Source organism: Petromyzon marinus, chromosome 18, assembly GCF_048934315.1.
Source record: "Petromyzon marinus isolate PM22_M1 ecotype Great Lakes invasive population chromosome 18, UKy_Petmar_22M1.pri1.0, whole genome shotgun sequence".
In the NCBI taxonomy this organism is placed as follows: domain Eukaryota; kingdom Metazoa; phylum Chordata; class Hyperoartia; order Petromyzontiformes; family Petromyzontidae; genus Petromyzon; species Petromyzon marinus.
This window is the reverse complement of record NC_133684.1, coordinates 1,630,184-1,647,612: the sequence shown is the minus strand read 5'-3', so window position 1 is coordinate 1,647,612 and position 17,429 is coordinate 1,630,184. Positions and strand designations below refer to the sequence as shown.

At 49.9% G+C, this 17,429-nt stretch overlaps 1 protein-coding gene across 3 annotated transcripts in view; it reads left to right on the top strand.

Annotated features, from left to right (window-relative positions):
* LOC116943539 (protein WWC2-like) overlaps nt 1–16,177 on the top strand; it is a 110,595-nt gene extending 94,418 nt beyond the window's left edge. For 2 of the 3 annotated variants that reach the window (XM_032956454.2, XM_076067777.1), the window contains 8 exons: nt 3,692–3,844; nt 4,621–4,733; nt 4,975–5,254; nt 6,035–6,214; nt 7,599–7,691; nt 9,086–9,316; nt 11,003–11,130; nt 12,952–16,177. In XM_032956454.2, coding sequence (XP_032812345.1) covers nt 3,692–3,844; nt 4,621–4,733; nt 4,975–5,254; nt 6,035–6,214; nt 7,599–7,691; nt 9,086–9,316; nt 11,003–11,130; nt 12,952–13,018 — 1,245 coding nt within the window. In that variant the 3' untranslated portion in view covers nt 13,019–16,177. The remainder of the gene's footprint in view (nt 1–3,691; nt 3,845–4,620; nt 4,734–4,974; nt 5,255–6,034; nt 6,215–7,598; nt 7,692–9,085; nt 9,317–11,002; nt 11,131–12,951) is intronic. The other variant, XM_032956455.2, reaches the window with a different exon arrangement.
* Nucleotides 16,178–17,429: the final 1,252 nt, after the last annotated feature.

The following is a 17,429-nucleotide window of genomic DNA, read 5'->3' as shown; positions in this document are numbered from 1 at the left end:
ATTTTCTCCAGATTCGACCGTGGTTTCTTCCCACATGTAAAACATTCCTTGAATGGAATTTGCCAATCATCCCAATATGGAAGACCATCCTAAAAAAAAGTATTGAATACTCTCCGAGGGGCTTTGCTGTATAAATAAATTACATTTATTATCATTACATAACAAAACATACTCTGTGCCCATGCTAACATGTGCTGCGGAAACGTTGACTGTATAAAGGAGGGTCGAGCACGGGAAATTCAAGTGTAGCTTTCCGAGAAGCATGCTAGAAAAATGAGACGCAACATGAAAAGTGGACCAGCGCGTCAGCAACTTGTATGTATGTATGTCGAACGTCTTTCGCACCGTGCGTATCCAACCACGTGAATCGGAGGTGCGGGGGGGAAGGACAACTAAACGCAACAACTTGAAGGGAGTAGGGGAACTTCTCGCAAGGACAGAAGAGGAAAAGCGACCGTGAAAACCCATTGTTAAGATTTAGTCGTTGAGTTGGGCAAAAAATGTAGCGGGCCAAGGGAAGAGGTGGAAAGATGATGTCGTGGATTGGTGAGAAAAGAGGACAGGACTGTGCCATGATGGAGAGAGAGAGAAGATGTGAAGAGAGGAAGGCGTGGAGATAGGTTATGGACAAAGAGGACGATTAAATCACACCTGTTTTAGCGGTGGAGCAGTGGCACACTGTTTTGTACACTTTGCTGTAAGCCTGCTAATCCAAGTTCGATTTCCGACCGTGGCTAGCATCGGTGGGGAGTGTTGCCTGATTCGGTACAGGGCAGTGCCTGTGATTGATACGGTGTGGTGACCCCTTCACCCAGCAATGGATTGATAAAGGGGCTGAAAGTTGTTATTATTACATACATAATTTAGTGAAATTCATTTTCCTGCATGAAAGAGTACCACACACGGTTGACACAAGCACAGGAAAACCCGGCCTCACTTCACTTCTCGGGCCACACACCTTAATCTGAACTTCCAAAATACCAGTTCGGCACCTTTTCGATTAATTCGCTAAACAAACAATGCCAAAATTATCCTTTTTGTCATCATTTCCAACAGAATACCTGGCATAGAAGCTAATCTGCTTTGGAATGTGACCCTCCTATCTGGCGCTGTCACCTATGACCCGACACCCTGGAGGTTGGGTGGCAGGAGGGGGGGGGGGATGGTGAGCGGGTGGAGGCACCCACTTCTCTGCAGTGTAGGCTGAGAGGGGGGGGGGGTCCCGCTGTTTGTGTTTGGTCTGTGGCAGTCGAATTCCCAGACGCTGATCTGTGGGAGGCGGCGGCAGCAGTGCTGGGGTCTCGCTGGTGCTGCTCGCTTGAGAATTAACTGCACTTGAGTTTAATCATTATTAAAGTGCCGGCATGAAGCCCTGTCCTTGGACATGAAAAGTCAGCAGTCCAGAAAACCAACCAGTTAAACAGATGATATGTTAATCTGCTCGGTGAATAGAAATCATGACGGCAGGGGGGCACAATGGACTTTTTTTTGTGGTTGGAACAAAATAAATTTTTACAAATATGATTTCTCAACACATTAAATTGTCCTGTAACCTTCTGTGAAGGCGTTCTAGAAATGTAAATTAGGTTAGAAATTAGATTACCTTAGATTTTTCCGTTGAGACCACATGCCAATATTCGTTCATTACTGCAGGAGTAGAAGCGTACACCTAGGCCCCATAACTGCATAATTCTGAATGCAACTTGTAGGATCTTGAACGCTATGCAGTGTTTAGGTGCTATAGGCTCAGCCTGAGCAGGCAGTGGCTATGAGATGGGAGTGTAATAATGAATCGGTTTTTGCAGAGCTACGAGTTGGACCCCTTGATATGCATGGGAGGTTTCTTTGGGCACTCCCGTTTCCTTCCATGTGCCAAACAGTCACGGAATTGACCAAACATCCCAATGTGGGACACTCCTAATAAAAACCCCCACAGTCTTTAGACTCGCTGAGGCTTTTCTAGATAAATGAAAGCACTTTAATGTTCTACAAACCTTGGAAAAACATGTACGTAAGCAATTTCTTCCTCCTGTGAACCGATAATTACTTTCTGGTGATTGTCAAGTAAATTGACCGTTGCTTCGAGGAAAAAATGTTTAGCAATAATAAGGTTGTTTAAAATAACTCTGCTGCTTATGGCGAAGACGTCTGGCGATGGAATGTTAAGTATTTTGCGTGCCCATGGAGACGTGACAGTGAAGGTATTTCCGCATCTGAAATGTTTAACCCCGTCGCTTCTAGCAGCTTCTCTCCGAGATCTGCTTGCTGTCCTCGGATCTGCGGGCCCTCGTGGCTTTTCAGATGCAGGAGAATCCAGTGGGCTTTTTTTGTGTGTGTGCACGGTCCTGGTGCGGCGAGGAGCTTGACAAGTTTGCTTGGCGGCTACTTTGGTCGACGACAAACATTCATTTCGGGCGGCGATCACGCACACCCCCCCCACTCCCTGCGTGTCCACGCATCCTGTAGATGCAGGATCACCCCGCGTACATGCAGCACTTATGTCCGCCCACTGCTGGATGAGGCCCTCCTTACATGTATTTCGTAACGGTTTTTTGACAATGCATCACTGCGCTGGTCACTGTTAGGTGGCGAGCATAGATGTTGGAGCGGAGTGCAGCACAACGGAGTTTGCCGCATTACTCTCTGCAGACAACGAATCGCCGCAGTACAGCCTATAAGTCCCTCTTTTATGCACGGTGGTGGTTGCCCATCCAAGCACTTTCCAGGCTCAAATCCTGCTTGGCTGCCGAGATCTAATATTAACCAGCCGTTTTTTTTTTTTCCAAAGCCAAATATGCGTCATATACCGCAGCTAAACTCTCTCAGACTAGAAATAAACATCTCTTTTTCAGCCATTCATGGCTTGCTGATTTGCTGTGAATGTTTCGTCTGGATCGGAGAATTGCGATCACATGATTATCGTTTTGTTTCCATCCAACACTTGTTTCCATCCAACACTGTATTTGTGACACAGAAGTCACTTTACAATAACGTCTCAACGAGGCCTCGCCCAGCATCATTAAAATCGATAATGATTACAATGCTAAGCTTACCCAGGAAAACCTCATTGAGTGTCAAGACTAGTTTTAAGCAAAAGGTGGTGTTTGGGATGTTTGGGCATTTTCTTTTTCAGAGGAAACTGCTCCGAGTGTGTAGAGAAACCCTGCATTTTAGGGAAGTCCGAAACCTACTTGCTGTACTGCTCTAGCTATGTGCCTCTTGGATGTCTATCAGGCTGTCTCTCTCAGGATCCATCTCTGCGTGATCCATCAATACTCGTCTTGCAGTCGTCTAAATAGTCAGTTGGCCTTTTTTTCTTATCGTAGCCCGAAACAATTTGTTAAAATATCTGTGAAGCTAATTGTGCAAAAGGACCTGTATTAATCCGAGAGTGCCCATTGTACAAGCAAACATTGCCTGAAAAGCTGCGTTTAAAATCTCATTTAATTAGAAATGCTCTTGCTCGTTTCTCGTATCTCCTATCTTCAAATCAAGATTTATCCTATCTTGTTATGTGCAGTACTGGCCGCAACAGGAGTTCACTATCAGCCCTTTTAACAGCAAGCTATCCGTAAGCCAACTCGGGGGAATGTCGTTGTGTGCCTCACGAGTCTGCTGCATGCATTGGCCCCTTGTGTGCACTGCCCTCCTTAATGACTGCTCGTTTATGCGCGTGCATTCCATGCTGCAGGGTATGGCTCAGATCAGCTTGGCCCACCAGAGCGTTTTATCATCTCCTGGATGCTGGTACAACCTCCTGAGCCTGCAGGACCTTCAGGCATCCGAGACGCACTTCGCTGGACGCCCGATGGGGCCCTCCCTCCTCGACAACCCTCAGAACACGGTAGGGGAACGTGGCTTAAACGACAAACACTCAACGCATTTGTTGACAACGCCGTTGGCTCTAACGAGAGAGATATATACACATGTGGCGACGTTTTGGGCAATGGGCCCATTTTTCATAGCAGAGGGAAGAAGAGACCAGAGAGATTGAGGCAGTAATGTATATGTGTATGTTGAACTTCTTACGCACCCTACGTAGCCAACCGTGCCAATGGCGGTGCACTAAACAATACGTGAAGCTTGCAGTTCTGGATGAAAGTGTCCTTTTGGGGGACTGTATCAAGTGCTCGGCGTCGTGCGGCCGTGGGAGTCCTGGCCCCCCGCTTGGAGCGCGGTGCCGGGCGGTCGGCCCGCGGGCGCTAGCGCCCCCTGCCGTGTGCGCGTCAACACTTTGCGCGTGGTTTTTATTTCACCGGGTGAAGCCCACCGAGCGCTTTGCGACCTTGGCCGCGCATGCCAGCTCGTCCAAGTGGCTTGCATCATCATCATCACCACCACCACCACCACCGCACGTGGGAATTCATAGTCGCAGCCAAATAATTTGAACGCGTGATGTTGATTTTCTAAATGTGGAGAGCGAAACCCGGGGGGAACCCGGGGAACAATCCACGCGACCACATGTGGAGAGCGAGAGAGAGAGAGAGAACACGCAAACTCCAAATATATAACAACAGGCATCGTCAGGGTCGTCGGGCTCTGGAATTGAACGCACGACCTCCTGCGTATCGGGCGGGGGAGATCTCCTCGCCACCGCGGCGCGTTTCTCTGCCTCCGCAGCACGACGCCGTCTCGGCGCTGCTGGAACGCACGACGGCACAGCTGGAGGCCGTTGAGAAGCAGCTCGCCGGGAAGGGCGACGACCCCCGGGTGGAGAGCAACGCCGAGGGCTGGTACGACGCGGCGCACAGTAGAGGACAGGGCCCCCCGCTGCCAGTCGGTTGTGGTTGCTGTGGCTGTGAGCGTTTTTGATCAATGGGAGTTTGTCGCTTTTGTCAAATGAAAGCTTTGTTACGCCACTTTGGAGTTTGAATGCCACCCTGTAGGTTATTTTTTTTATGTCGAGGAATTATTTACTCCGTCGTCACGGTTGGTGACGGTGGAAATGCGTGCGACGATCCGGTGTACGTACAGGTGCTGCCCTTCTCGAGAAAACTCCCCATTCTCCGGAGCAGAGGGGATCATGGGCAGCGTGCGGGAATTAGAAGAGGAGCTGGAGGAAGATGATGAAGAAGAAGAAGAGGAGGAGGAGGAAGAAGAGGAAGAGGATGAGGAAGACGAGGAGGGGCAGGAAGACGATAAGGAGGAGCCGGTGAGATTGGAGGAGCGAGGAAAAGGGGGCCTCGTGGCGCACGAGGAGCTGGACGGGATGCCCTTGGAGGAGACGCAGGGGGGCGTGGATGAGAACAGCAAGGTGACTGTGTGATGCCATGTGCGCACATCGCGATGAGCTGCGCTATCGTGGACTGAGACTTTTGTGCCTGAATTCGTGAGCTAGCGCATTATCCTACCTTATTTAACATCAACTTATCTGCAGTTGAACGGGATTTTAGGAGAAAACCATGACCACATACATTTCAATATTGATTAGCTGCTTCGCCTCGGCCCATAAAAGTTCTTGAAGATTGGTTGAGAACAGCATTAGTGAGTGAATGAGATGGAGTTACCTATTTCAGTCATGGTGTTCCTTGTTTGAGTATGGACCCCGGCAAGCGTGCGTCTTGTCTCTCTCGTCAGGTGCCTGCAAGCTGCTTGCTCGCACACGCCTTGGCCTAACCGTGTAGTGTTTAACCTGTCTGCAAGGGTCGTACTGGATGACTCAACCCACGTAATAACTCGTCTTTGAATGGAGATGCAGGACTTGCCATTGATGAAGGGAATCATTGCCGAGCCTAGGAATGACCCAATAGAATCTCCAATCATTTTAATTGCGATTCAACAAGGCTGGCCAGTCTCCATGGGCTCTACCATTTTGCCTGAATGCACGTGCTTGCCTCCCCGTGACCAGACTCTTCCACGATTCCACGATCAAATTAGGAATAATTTTGCTTTACAATAACGGAATCGCAATCCCAGGACCAAAAGCAGCTTGGGCGCGTGTCGCTGCCTTCATCGTTACTTTCCCTCCGACAATCTGCTAACGGCCACGTGGTGTGCGCGGGACCCTCCTCCGTCTGTGCGTGCGTGCGCCCAGGTGGACAAGGAGACCAACACAGAGGGGCCTCTGCCCGAGGCGCCGAGCGTGCGGCCCAAGGAGCAGCGTGGCGGCAGCGGCGGCTGCGGAGCGGCGCACGCCAGCCCCTTTGTGCGGGGCAGCACCATCGTGCGCTCCCAGACGTTCTCGCCCGGCGCCCGCAACCAGTACGTGTGCCGGGTGAGTGACCACCCCCCCCCTCCCTCGCACGGCGGCGCGCGCGGTCATTGTGTCGAGAAGGGAATGCCGAGTTCGGGCACAACCAGTGGTGGTGGTGGCAGTGCTGTTGCAGTGGCACCGCTAGATTGAGTCGTAATGTTGAAATTGATTTGCCGCTCAAATTGGAATTTAGGTGGTGTTTGAAAATTCCTAATTCCCATGGCAGGGGCGAGCCTCTGCTTAGGTCAACCACTGTTGACTTTCTGACAAAGTGGTACTATTTTATCGACCCCAGAGAGAGAGATGTTTGGCTGAGTCAACCCCCAACTAGGATTTTAACTCGCACACTTCTGATTGTGAGCTGCTCGCTCTACCACACAAGGCTTTGTGACCCCGTGCCTCTACTGGACATCTGTGGAAATTAAACGAGCTTCATAGCTCATTGGATTTCACCTGCCTAAATAGAGATTCTTAGGCTGCTAGATTATCCGGGGTTATAATGCTTTGTTTTATATTGTGCCCATAGCACAACTTAACATTTCAGAGCGCAGTTGTTAAGCCGAGGGGACCCCCCTCATGGCACGTTGTCCCTGTGGCCCCCCACAAGGTGAACATGGTACCTGCCTGTAATTGGCTGTTCGTTTTCCAGCAGCGAGCGGTGTTGCTATTGGTTATTCCAGTTTAAGTCCGAACCGTGATGCCCCCGCACACACGGTCGACTCTTTTTTTCGATTGCAGTCATGAGATGTAATGCGTCCATCGTAATCTGGGGAGGGATGGTGTCATCCCAATGCACTGCTAGCCAGATCCCATGAAATTTAGTTTTTTTCTTTTAAATCCAATCGCATACATCAATCGGCCACTGCCCGTGTAGTGTCGTAATCCTGTTTAGCCTCCAGACTGTGCTACTACCCTCCACTGACCTTCATCCAGCAGTGTATTGATTATGGCTGATGATGAAAATGATGAAGTGCTATGCAAGCTATTATTCGCAGGTGAGGTTTGCATTCCACCTTGTTACAACTCGGTTGGTAGGAATGGTGCAACAGGGCTCCCATTCATGCAGTCATAAGTTTTAAATCCTGGCCATGGTCAACTCTGCCAAAAATATTTCATTACCATCACGATTGACTCTCTGGGGGCAGGGTTGGTAAAGTGTGCACCGATTGAGAAGGCTGCCCTGCTGGATGAGCCCTCGGCTGTGATTTTCGTGCGGACGGACTGGCCCCTCGCAGTATCAGAATGTACGAGGATCTACACCACTGACTCGGGACCACCAATGTGTCGGAGCAGTGGCCCAACATTCACTGTAGTGTAAATGGCACGAGTGTCGTTTATCATCACCGACCTCGTTATTGTTTTGCGAGCGATTTTTTTTAAATGCCTGTATTTTCCCCCCATGCAGTTAAACCGCAGCGACAGCGACAGCTCGGCAATGCCCAAGAGGACGCCGTTTGTGAGGAATGCGGTCGAGCGGAGGAGCCTTCGCGTCAAGCGGGTGAGCACGGTCAGCTCCCGGGACCCCCAACTGGGACAATTAACGCCACTCACTTTAAATCCTCGCATCCTTGTAACCGGACGGGAGGTGTTAGCCTCCTGTTTCCACCGCGCAACTGACGAGCTATAAATTCCCCGGGTGTCTTTCCCAGTGGTTGAAGCATGCAACTTGTGGATTAACAAGAAATGTGTGGATTAAGGGGTTAAATCTACAGGAGCAGCTGATGCCTGTTATCAGCTGGTTGTTTCCTGAAAAAAAAAAAACCCACCTTTAAAAAGAATGACATCCTCCCGATACCCTTCATTGTATATTTTCCCATTTCCGGCTGGGAAATAAGTGGGAGCCCAAACGCTGTGCGGTGAGACTCTTCCACATTCCTGACTTGAACCTCCTCGTGCTGCCTCAATTTCTTTCCCAAACCTTGTTCCTTTAAATGGAAGAGTGAGCCATTGATATATGCGGTGAGCATAAGCCAGGAATTGCCTTGCACTAATACTCAGCTAGGTGGCTCTAAGGTTGTCAATTGAAATATCGGTCATGGGCCAACCTAATCGCTGGTTTCGTGTGGATAAAATTAGAACCATTTTGGGGAAAGTCTTTCAGTGCAGAAAATGGAATGCAACCACAAGTTTAAAAAAAGAGAAACGATCTGAAAAATTTACTCAAACATCAACATAATTAACGCATCATTATAATGATCCCCATAGTTTTTTTTACATGGGTCATCATCGGGCCCATTAGTAGCGGACGAGATAGTCCACAATCACGTGAGCACGTCCACCTCTTCGGGCCGACACAGCGCCTACGGGGGCGGCACGCTCGTGGTTACACGTTACACCTCGTGGTTACACGTTACCCCTCGTGGTTACACGTTACCCCTCGTGGTTACACGTTACCCCTCGTGGTTACACGTTACTGCTTGTGGTTACACGTTACCGCTCGTGGTTACACGTTACCCCTCGTGGTTACACGTTACTGCTTGTGGTTACACGTTACACCTCGTGGTTACACGTTACTGCTCGTGGTTACACGTTACCCCTCGTGGTTACACGTTACCCCTCGTGGTTACACGTTACCCCTCGTGGTTACACGTTACTGCTCGTGGTTACACGTTACCCCTCGTGGTTACACGTTACTGCTCGTGGTTACTCGTTACCCGTCGTGGTTACACGTTACCCCTCGTGGTTACACGTTACCCCTCGTGGTTACACGTTACCCCTCGTGGTTACACGTTACCCCTCGTGGTTACACGTTACCGGCCCGCTTACGAGCTCCTCCGTGTCACGGACGCAGTTTGCCGACAAGACGACATGAATCGTCAACTCGAACGATCGCCGCAAATTTGCCTTGCCGTCATTGGGTGTGTGTCGCGTGGCGGGGTCTGGGGCCGCCAGTCGGTGCTGATGGTGCCGCGGGTGGAGGGGCCCGGGCGGACGTCGCTCGACCTGGAGCTGGACCTGCAGGCGTCCCGCGCGCGGGAGAGCCGTCTGGGCGACGAGCTGCGAGGCCTTCGCGAGCTCAAGCACCGCCTCGAGGAGGCCAAGGCGCACGGACGCACGCAGCTGCCCGCGTGGGTCACCGACGACGAACGCTTCCGCAACCTCCTGCGAGAGGCCGAAAAGCAGGTGCCGCCTGGTGGACCCACCCCCGATATATTCTCTCTCACCTTTGACCTCCGGCCTTCTTAATCGATCGGGTGTTTAACACTGTGAACGATGTAGTGAAGTCACCTTACCCCACCCATTCATTAATTGTCACGGTTTGAATTTAAGACGCTGCTGTGCCTTGTCCTCGATACGTTTGCACGGTTCGTGGCGGGCGCGCGAGCGAGCTTTGCGTACACCCCGGCGTGTTAACACGGGTGGGGGTGTGTGTGTGTGTGTGGGCGTGTTAACACGGGTGGGTGTGGGCGTGTTAACACGGGTGGGGGTGTGTGTGTGTGTGTGTTAACACGGGTGGGTGGGTGTGTGTGTGTGTGTTAACACGGGTGGGGGTGTGTGTGTGTGTGTGTTAACACGGGTGGGTGGGTGTGTGTGTGTGTGTTAACACGGGTGGGTGGGTGTGTGTGTGTGTGTGTTAACACGGGTGGGGGTGTGTGTGTGTGTGGGCGTGTGTGTGTGGGCGTGTTAACACGGGTGGGTGTGTGTGTGTGTGTGGGCGTGTTAACACGGGTGGGTGTGTGTGTGTGTGGGCGTGTTAACACGGGTGGGTGTGTGTGTGGGCGTGTTAACACGGGTGGGTGTGTGTGTGGGCGTGTTAACACGGGTGGGTGTGTGTGTGTGGGCGTGTTAACACGTGTGTGTGTGTGCACGTCGTGTGTGTGGGCGTGTTAACACGGGTGGTTGTGTGTGTGTGTGCACGTCGTGTGTGTGGGCGTGTTAACACGGGTGGGTGTGTGTGTGTGTGCACGTCGTGTGTGTGGGCGTGTTAACACGGGTGGGTGTGTGTGTGTGCATGTCGTGTGTGTGGGCGTGTTAACACGGGTGGGTGTGTGTGTGTGTGTGCATGTCGTGTGTGTGGGCATGTTAACACGGGTGGTTGTGTGTGTGTGTGTGCACGTCGTGTGTGTGGGCGTGTTAACACGGGTGGGTGTGTGTGTGTGCACGTCGTGTGTGTGGGCGTGTTAACACGGGTAGGTGTGTGTGTGTGCATGTCGTGTGTGTGGGCATGTTAAAACGGGTGGGTGTGTGTGTGTGCATGTCGTGTGTGTGGGCGTGTTAACACGGGTGGGTGTGTGTGTGTGTGCATGTCGTGTGTGTGGGCATGTTAACACGGGTGGGTGTGTGTGTGTGCATGTCGTGTGTGTGGGCATGTTAACACGGGTGAGTGTGTGTGTGTGTGGGCGTGTTAACACGGGTGGGTGTGTGTGTGTGCACGTCGTGTGTGTGGGCGTGTTAACACGGGTGGGTATGTGTGTGTGTGGGCGTGTTAACACGGGTGGGTGTGTGTGTGTGCACGTCGTGTGTGTGGGCGTGTTAACACGGGTGGGTGTGTGTGTGTGCACGTCGTGTGGGCGTGTTAACACGGGTGGGTGTGTGTGTGTGCACGTCGTGTGTGTGGGCGTGTTAACACGGGTGGGTGTGTGTGAGTGCACGTCGTGTGTGTGGGCGTGTTAACACGGGTAGGTGTGTGTGTGCACGTTGTGTGTGTGGGCGTGTTAACACGGGTGGGTGTGTGTGTGTGTGCATGTCGTGTGTGTGGGCATGTTAACACGGGTGTGTGTGTGTGCACGTCGTGTGTGTGCACGTCGTGTGTGTGGGCATGTTAACACGGGTGTGTGTGCGTGTCGCGTGTGTCCCTCGCGTGCGGAGGCTGAGCAGACCTCGGCAGAACAGAGGCAAGAGAGGCGGGCGGAGAAGATGCTCAAGAAGGCCTCCAAGGAGGTGTTCAGGCTCCGCGGGCAGAGCACGAAGGTTCCCCCACAAGTCCAATCCTTCAGGTAAGCAGAGCCAGAGCCTTATGTGGTGTGCCAGGGAGCGGCACAAACTGGCACTTCGTGCGTGCACGACTCCAACTGCTCTTGGCGAGATGACCGGTGCTGCCTTTCTCTCATCGTTGCTCTGTTGCCTCTCTTTGCCGTTACAGCAAGTGCCTCCTGTGGTCAGTGCTCTTCTTTAGTCCCTTAACTCACTCGACCTGATGTTGAAGTCTTTGTGTTACTCAGCCCAATGCGAATTGTGTTGTCTTGCTGACCTACCACACAGTGCTCTCTGCCTCCACACCGCTTTCTTGCTAGGTTTTGGAAATAATAACCCAACTTGCAGTTTTTTTTTATCTGACATTAATTGCTCCCCGCTGTCTGATGTGCAGCTGCTGACTGTGGTTAAGTTCACAATAGGTGTAGACATATCAGTAATTTTAATTTAAAAAGTTAGTTTAGCCATCAGTAAAAAATATATTTGAATAATTATTGACTCCGTAAAATACCGAATTATTTGTGACAGAAACAAACAATTGCACTTATTGCACTCTTTAGTTCCAATTTCATTTCCAGCGAGGAACCAGCAGCCAGGCCAGGAATTCGGCGAGCCCTTTTTGGGGGACCGCGTTGGGGCGGCCGGGCGTGGTGCCGGCCAACCACCCACCCAGCCACCAACCCACCAATCCACCCACCCAGCCACCAACCCACCCACCCAGCCACCAACCCGACCACCAACCCACCTACCAATCCACCCACCCAGGCACCCACCAACCCGCCCACCCACCCAGCCACCCACCAACCCACCCAGCCACCCACCAACCCACCCACCCAGCCACCCACCAACCCACCCAGCCACCCACCAACCCACCCAGCCACCAACCCACCCACCCAGCCACCAACCCACCCAGCCACCAACCCACCCACCCAGCCACCAACCCCCACCCTGTGCTCGTTTATCATCGAGAAACAAACTCCGTGCCCTCGCCGGTGCCCTCTCCCGATTCACTAAAACTGGCCCCTGTGAGGAAGTCGAGTCCCAGCTCAACTTGGGCACGGAGCCATTCCAAATGCCCCCACAAAAACAATGACTTTTGTTTCTCACGCAATTTCTCTCAACGTTTCATGTCTGATAGGTCCTTTATAGTGCCAGGCAAAAAATAAATATCCAGTCCATTAGGAGTGCCCTGAATAGCGTTGTACAGCACGATTGGGCGTGTATTATTTATTTCCTATATTTGCTTATGATTTCTCTTGCCAGGAAAAAAAAACTACATTAAGGCTACGGCCCCGGCTTCCCAAAGACATCCTCAGGGATGCAGTTGCGAGATAAACTTGAGAAATAGCAAGGATGAGATAAGCACATGGATACAGAAGAGAGAGAGAGAGAGCGCGGGTAGAGAATAGAGCAAGCCGCGTCAGCATTGTTTGCGATTTGTGTATTGCTATCAAAAATAACACTGAAAACCAACTGGAGAAATCGTATTTTCAAGTTAAACAAATCCTGAGGCGTGCATTTACCTATTTGTTCTGCCTTGTCACTTGCTTCCCATGCTTTTGTGAAATTAAATAGCTCGCTTTTATCGGTTATATTGTCGTGCGTAGCTACACACGATTTCAATTGACGCGCGTAGACTTGTTAAAGGTGTTTTGATGACACAAATACCATTTTATTCGTAGGCCTTTGAAGCTGTCCCTGTGCTGTATCTTATCGTTCCACGTACGCACGGCGCTGCTCGTGCAAGTTGTGCGGAGAGAGAACGCGGAATTGCCGAGTACGCTCTCCGACCCCATCGATCCGGGTGTTGACCCCCGACCCCATCTCATTTTTGTCATTCTCAGGGAGAAGATGGCGTTCTTTACTCGCACTAAGATAGGCGTTCCTCCCTTCCCGGCCGACGACGTATGATCAACAGAATAACGTTTTTTTTTTAATCAAGACATTGCAAGCCTCGACTCTGTTTTCTCTGTATCGGATAAACCAAAAGTGAGACAAATTTTTGCAGCGGAAAAGCATTACATTTCTGTGTCTCCCATAACCGTTCGGCAATTGAGTTGCGGGTGTGTGTGTGTCTATGGCGTAAAAAGTGTAATTGACCAGACCTGTTACACTTAAATAATAATAATTGTACAGTTTGTATGTATTTTAGACGTGTGTTATTTTGAGAAGACACAGGGCCAAGTGTTTTTTTTGGCGGGGGGATGTTATCCATTGATTGTACAGTACTGTATTCCAATTTCTGTTTAAACAAATAAATAAAAGCAAGAGAATTCTTGTTTTATTATAATAATGAAAAATGCTAATGCGCTTTAATGTCGCAAGACTGTGACCAAGTTCCATTCAGTATTGTTCATTTTAAAAGAAAAGATTAAAGAAGAAGACGAAGACTTTAAAATACAGATTGAAGGATGCTCAGCTTTTATTGGCAGTGCCTGTAGTTGAAGCCTTTTTATGTCAACGTGTTTTCTGGCTTTTTGTTTTTTCCCTGCAAGTGGTCTACAAAGCACACGCACACGTGTACACGCACACACGTACACACGCACACGTGCACACGCACACACGCACACACGTGTACACGCACACACGCACACACGTACACACGCACACGTGTACACGCACACACGCACACACGTACACGCACACACGTGTACACGCACACACGTACACGCACACACGTGTACACGCACACACACACGTGTACACGCACACACGTACACGTGTACACGTACACACCACAACTACGCGCAGCTTTCCTCTTTGCAGTTCTGCCTTGAGGGTAGCTGCTGGCATAAGCTGCCTTGAGGCAGATTTGTTATCTGGGATGATAAAGTCAAAATATTGTTTTTGTTTTCATTGTTAACGTTATTATGTACGTGTTTTACGGTTTGCTTTAAAAGTGTGAGCCGAGTGTTGAGACTTTTCATCACAAATGCCCCAGGGGGAGTGGAGAGTCCCATACAATGTGTGTGCTTAGGGCATTAAAACTAAAACCCCTCCGGGTTCTCAGAAGCAACCGCGTGTCATTGTTTCCACCCGCGCGTGGGTTCGCCGACCATCTGTGTGGTTGGATGTGAAGGACTAAGGACTAAGGATGCTGGGGGTTGGATAACTTGCGGGGCCGTGTGGATAAATGGAAGTGCGCAAATTAAAAACCTAAAAAGCACCCTGTGGCATCCAGCGGCAAATGTTGCGGGGACAGCGGTGGGTGCGAGTCTGTGGAGGTGGAGCCGTTTGCTTAGTGCATCACTTTTCATTCTGGCGGTCCGTGGATCTTATTTATAACTTACGCCAGGCGTGCTTAAGTTAAGGGGGCTGATGACTTGCGGTTTTCACCTGGACGCAAGTGGACGAGTGATGCTTAAAACAAAAATAAACCTGAGCAGACAAAGCTGTCTTCCCAAATTGGACCCATCCCCACGGCACTGCTGTCAGGCAGCCTGTGGTGGTGGTGCTGTTGTCCCCCTCCTCCAGCACAAACTGCACGGTTGTAACAGTCGCTGTCAACGGTTCGGGTTCGATTTTATTTAAAACTCCATCCATGTACAAACACGCTTGCGTTTCTCAATATTGTAATGAGCTGGCAATCTCATAAATAAGCGCTTACAAGGGCACACTTGTGCGAGAGCAGACATCGACTCGATGAAAATTAATTCCTTAAAGTTTATTGAATACAAATGAATAACTGCAATGACCACCAGGCACCGCTGATGATGTAACGACTTCTGAAAATCGGGTTGCTGTTTTATTGCCCACACCAACATCGATGATGGCTGATGAGAAAAAAGAAACCTTTCGTGTTTCCTGTTCCACTGCATTTGTTTGTAATCCGGTTCCTCAGCGTGATCATTTTGTAACGAGCCACAGCAATATAGATTTATAATATTAACTGGCGTTTATTTGGTTGCTGTTGTCTGGCTTTCCACCCCCCCCCCCCCCCCCCAAATAAGCAATTGTAGCTGACCAGGTAACACAGGATGTCGTGTCTTTACCATGATAGGTGAACATCTGTTTCCCGAGATGTGTATGCTCTCCTTCCGTACCCTACGTGTCTGCTCTTAAAAAAATACAAAAATAAAATATTTACCAATAAAATAATCGTTGCTTTGTTTCACCAACAATGACCTTGTGCAGAGAGCGTGGGTTGTTGTTGTTTTTAAGTAAAGGATTTGGTGCTGTCGGGCATTTGGAGAATCCAAAAGCGAAACGGGTGGACAAAGGCAGCAGCATTGTGAACTTGTTTTGAACACTGCAGGAAATGCTGTTGGGAGATTATATATTGTCAACAAATGAACAATGTGCAAACCCATCGGCAAACCCTACGCGTTGCTGCCTCCTTGACGTTCTCCGTAGGTGCCTCTGTTGCCACCTAGTGTACACGTCGCCTTTCGTGTACACAGCGACCATTCCACACGAGACTCGGTACATCCACGTTGGTCCGTCAAGTGAATGCGTGGTGAGAACAAGTGCTGTGCTGTTGTACTTGTAATGCTGGCAGGAGCAATGTGGGAGAAGAGTCGCTTCACGTTGCACGACACCGACCCTCGCGCACCTGTGACATCTCGCCTGAGCTGGCTTCCATGCACAACAATCGCTCGTGGCTGACGTAAAGTCGAATTGTGTTTTTAGAAGGGCGAGTGAGCTGAAATGTGGCACAAATATAGTCACGTCCGTGCTTATAATCTGGGGGGGGGGAGTATTTGGGCCCATGTGTTTGTGTTTAGGTTATTGTGCTTCCCCTGCACCGCCGATTAGCTATGTACGTGCGAAGAAGTTCGACAAGCATACGGACATTCCCCCCTGAAATTGCTGGGAGAACATGTTAATGCTGTGTCATGGTTGATGTTAAGCCTTAAGCCTACAAGAGTTTGTATCTGGAGGTTTTGAAGGCCAGCGAATCAATATGTACTGTCACATTAAACAAATCCGTTAAGCTACATTTCTGGTTTTTTGGGCCACTCAAAATTAAAGTGCAAATATTTGAGCGTTTTGTTTTTAAAACTCGGCCTGCGAACGTTTACATTTGGCGGTTTTGAAGGGTGCTGAATTCAAATATAAAATTTTCAACAACTCCGTGTCTCGCGTCCTTTTAGGAAGAGTGCGACACCAAAGCCAAAAGGAAGCGAGCTTCCAGTTGCATGCTGTGTGAACGTCTAAATCTTAACACCGTATAGTGAATACAAATGATAATTTACAGTTTAAATGTGATTTTATTATATAGCGGTAAGGAGAACATGCAATCATAGTGCGGGAATTGTGTAGAGGGTTTAGTAGTGAAGGATTTGTGTAGGCAAGGGTTTTAATATTGGTCTTTTCAAGTACAGCGGTGTTTTGTAGTGAATGGTTTTAGTGGGGCATGGGACTTCAACGGCTTGGTTTAAGTCAGAGTGCAGGTCTTTCCACAGATAATTTATAGTTTTGTGGTTGCTTGAGGTTACCTTATGTTCATCAATGATAATAACGACAGTGATGGAATGTTTTGGCAGGTCTTCTAAGCGAATGTCTCTTGTTTGCGCTATAATTACATGGGTATTCTTTAATAACGTGGAGCCATTAATCTCCGGCAGTCGATCATGAGCCAACATTGTGCATCGGTAGTCGGCATGGTGAATAATCGCCCGGGCAAGGTGCCAGAGCAGTGGGCAACAACGAGTGAAGATGAGGAGAGTGTGTGGGTGGGTGGGTGAGGGGGGGGGGTGCCCCCCACAGTAACTATTAACCCTTTCAGTTTGCCTCCACACTTCAAAGGGACCTGACCTCTCAAGTACAGGGTGGTTCAAAAAAAATGTTAACACTTATATGGGCCTTTTGTTATTCATGGAAAAAGAATGGATATTACTACACTGTAACATAACAGATGTATGTGAATAGCTTCAAGTAGTCTCCATTTGTTCGCCATCATTGTCAACACGTGCCTGGAATCTTCTCTAGGTGGTCTTCAGAGCTCGGAAGGCAGCACATTTCGTGTGGTATCGTCGCAAATTCTCCGAAGTGTTAACATTTTTTGAAGCAACCTGTATATTCATATGTACGTTGCCTCTGGCTGTTGGCCAGAGTTCAGCAATTCCACGACACTTGTCGGGGCGAGCGCTTTGTGTTCCCGGCCGACTGTGACACCCACGGCGATCAAAGTGGGCATTTTCGCCCTTGAGGCTCGCGTGTGCCCTCCGGGGTGGAGGCCAGCCAGTGCCTGACATCTCGCCGACAATGTCGGAACTGCTCAACGATTGTCGCGGTTGGTTTCACTCGGTGGGCGGAACTTAACAAATACTGACACTCGCAGGCAAGGAGGGATGGGCACACTCAGTTGCCTCGAGGGAGG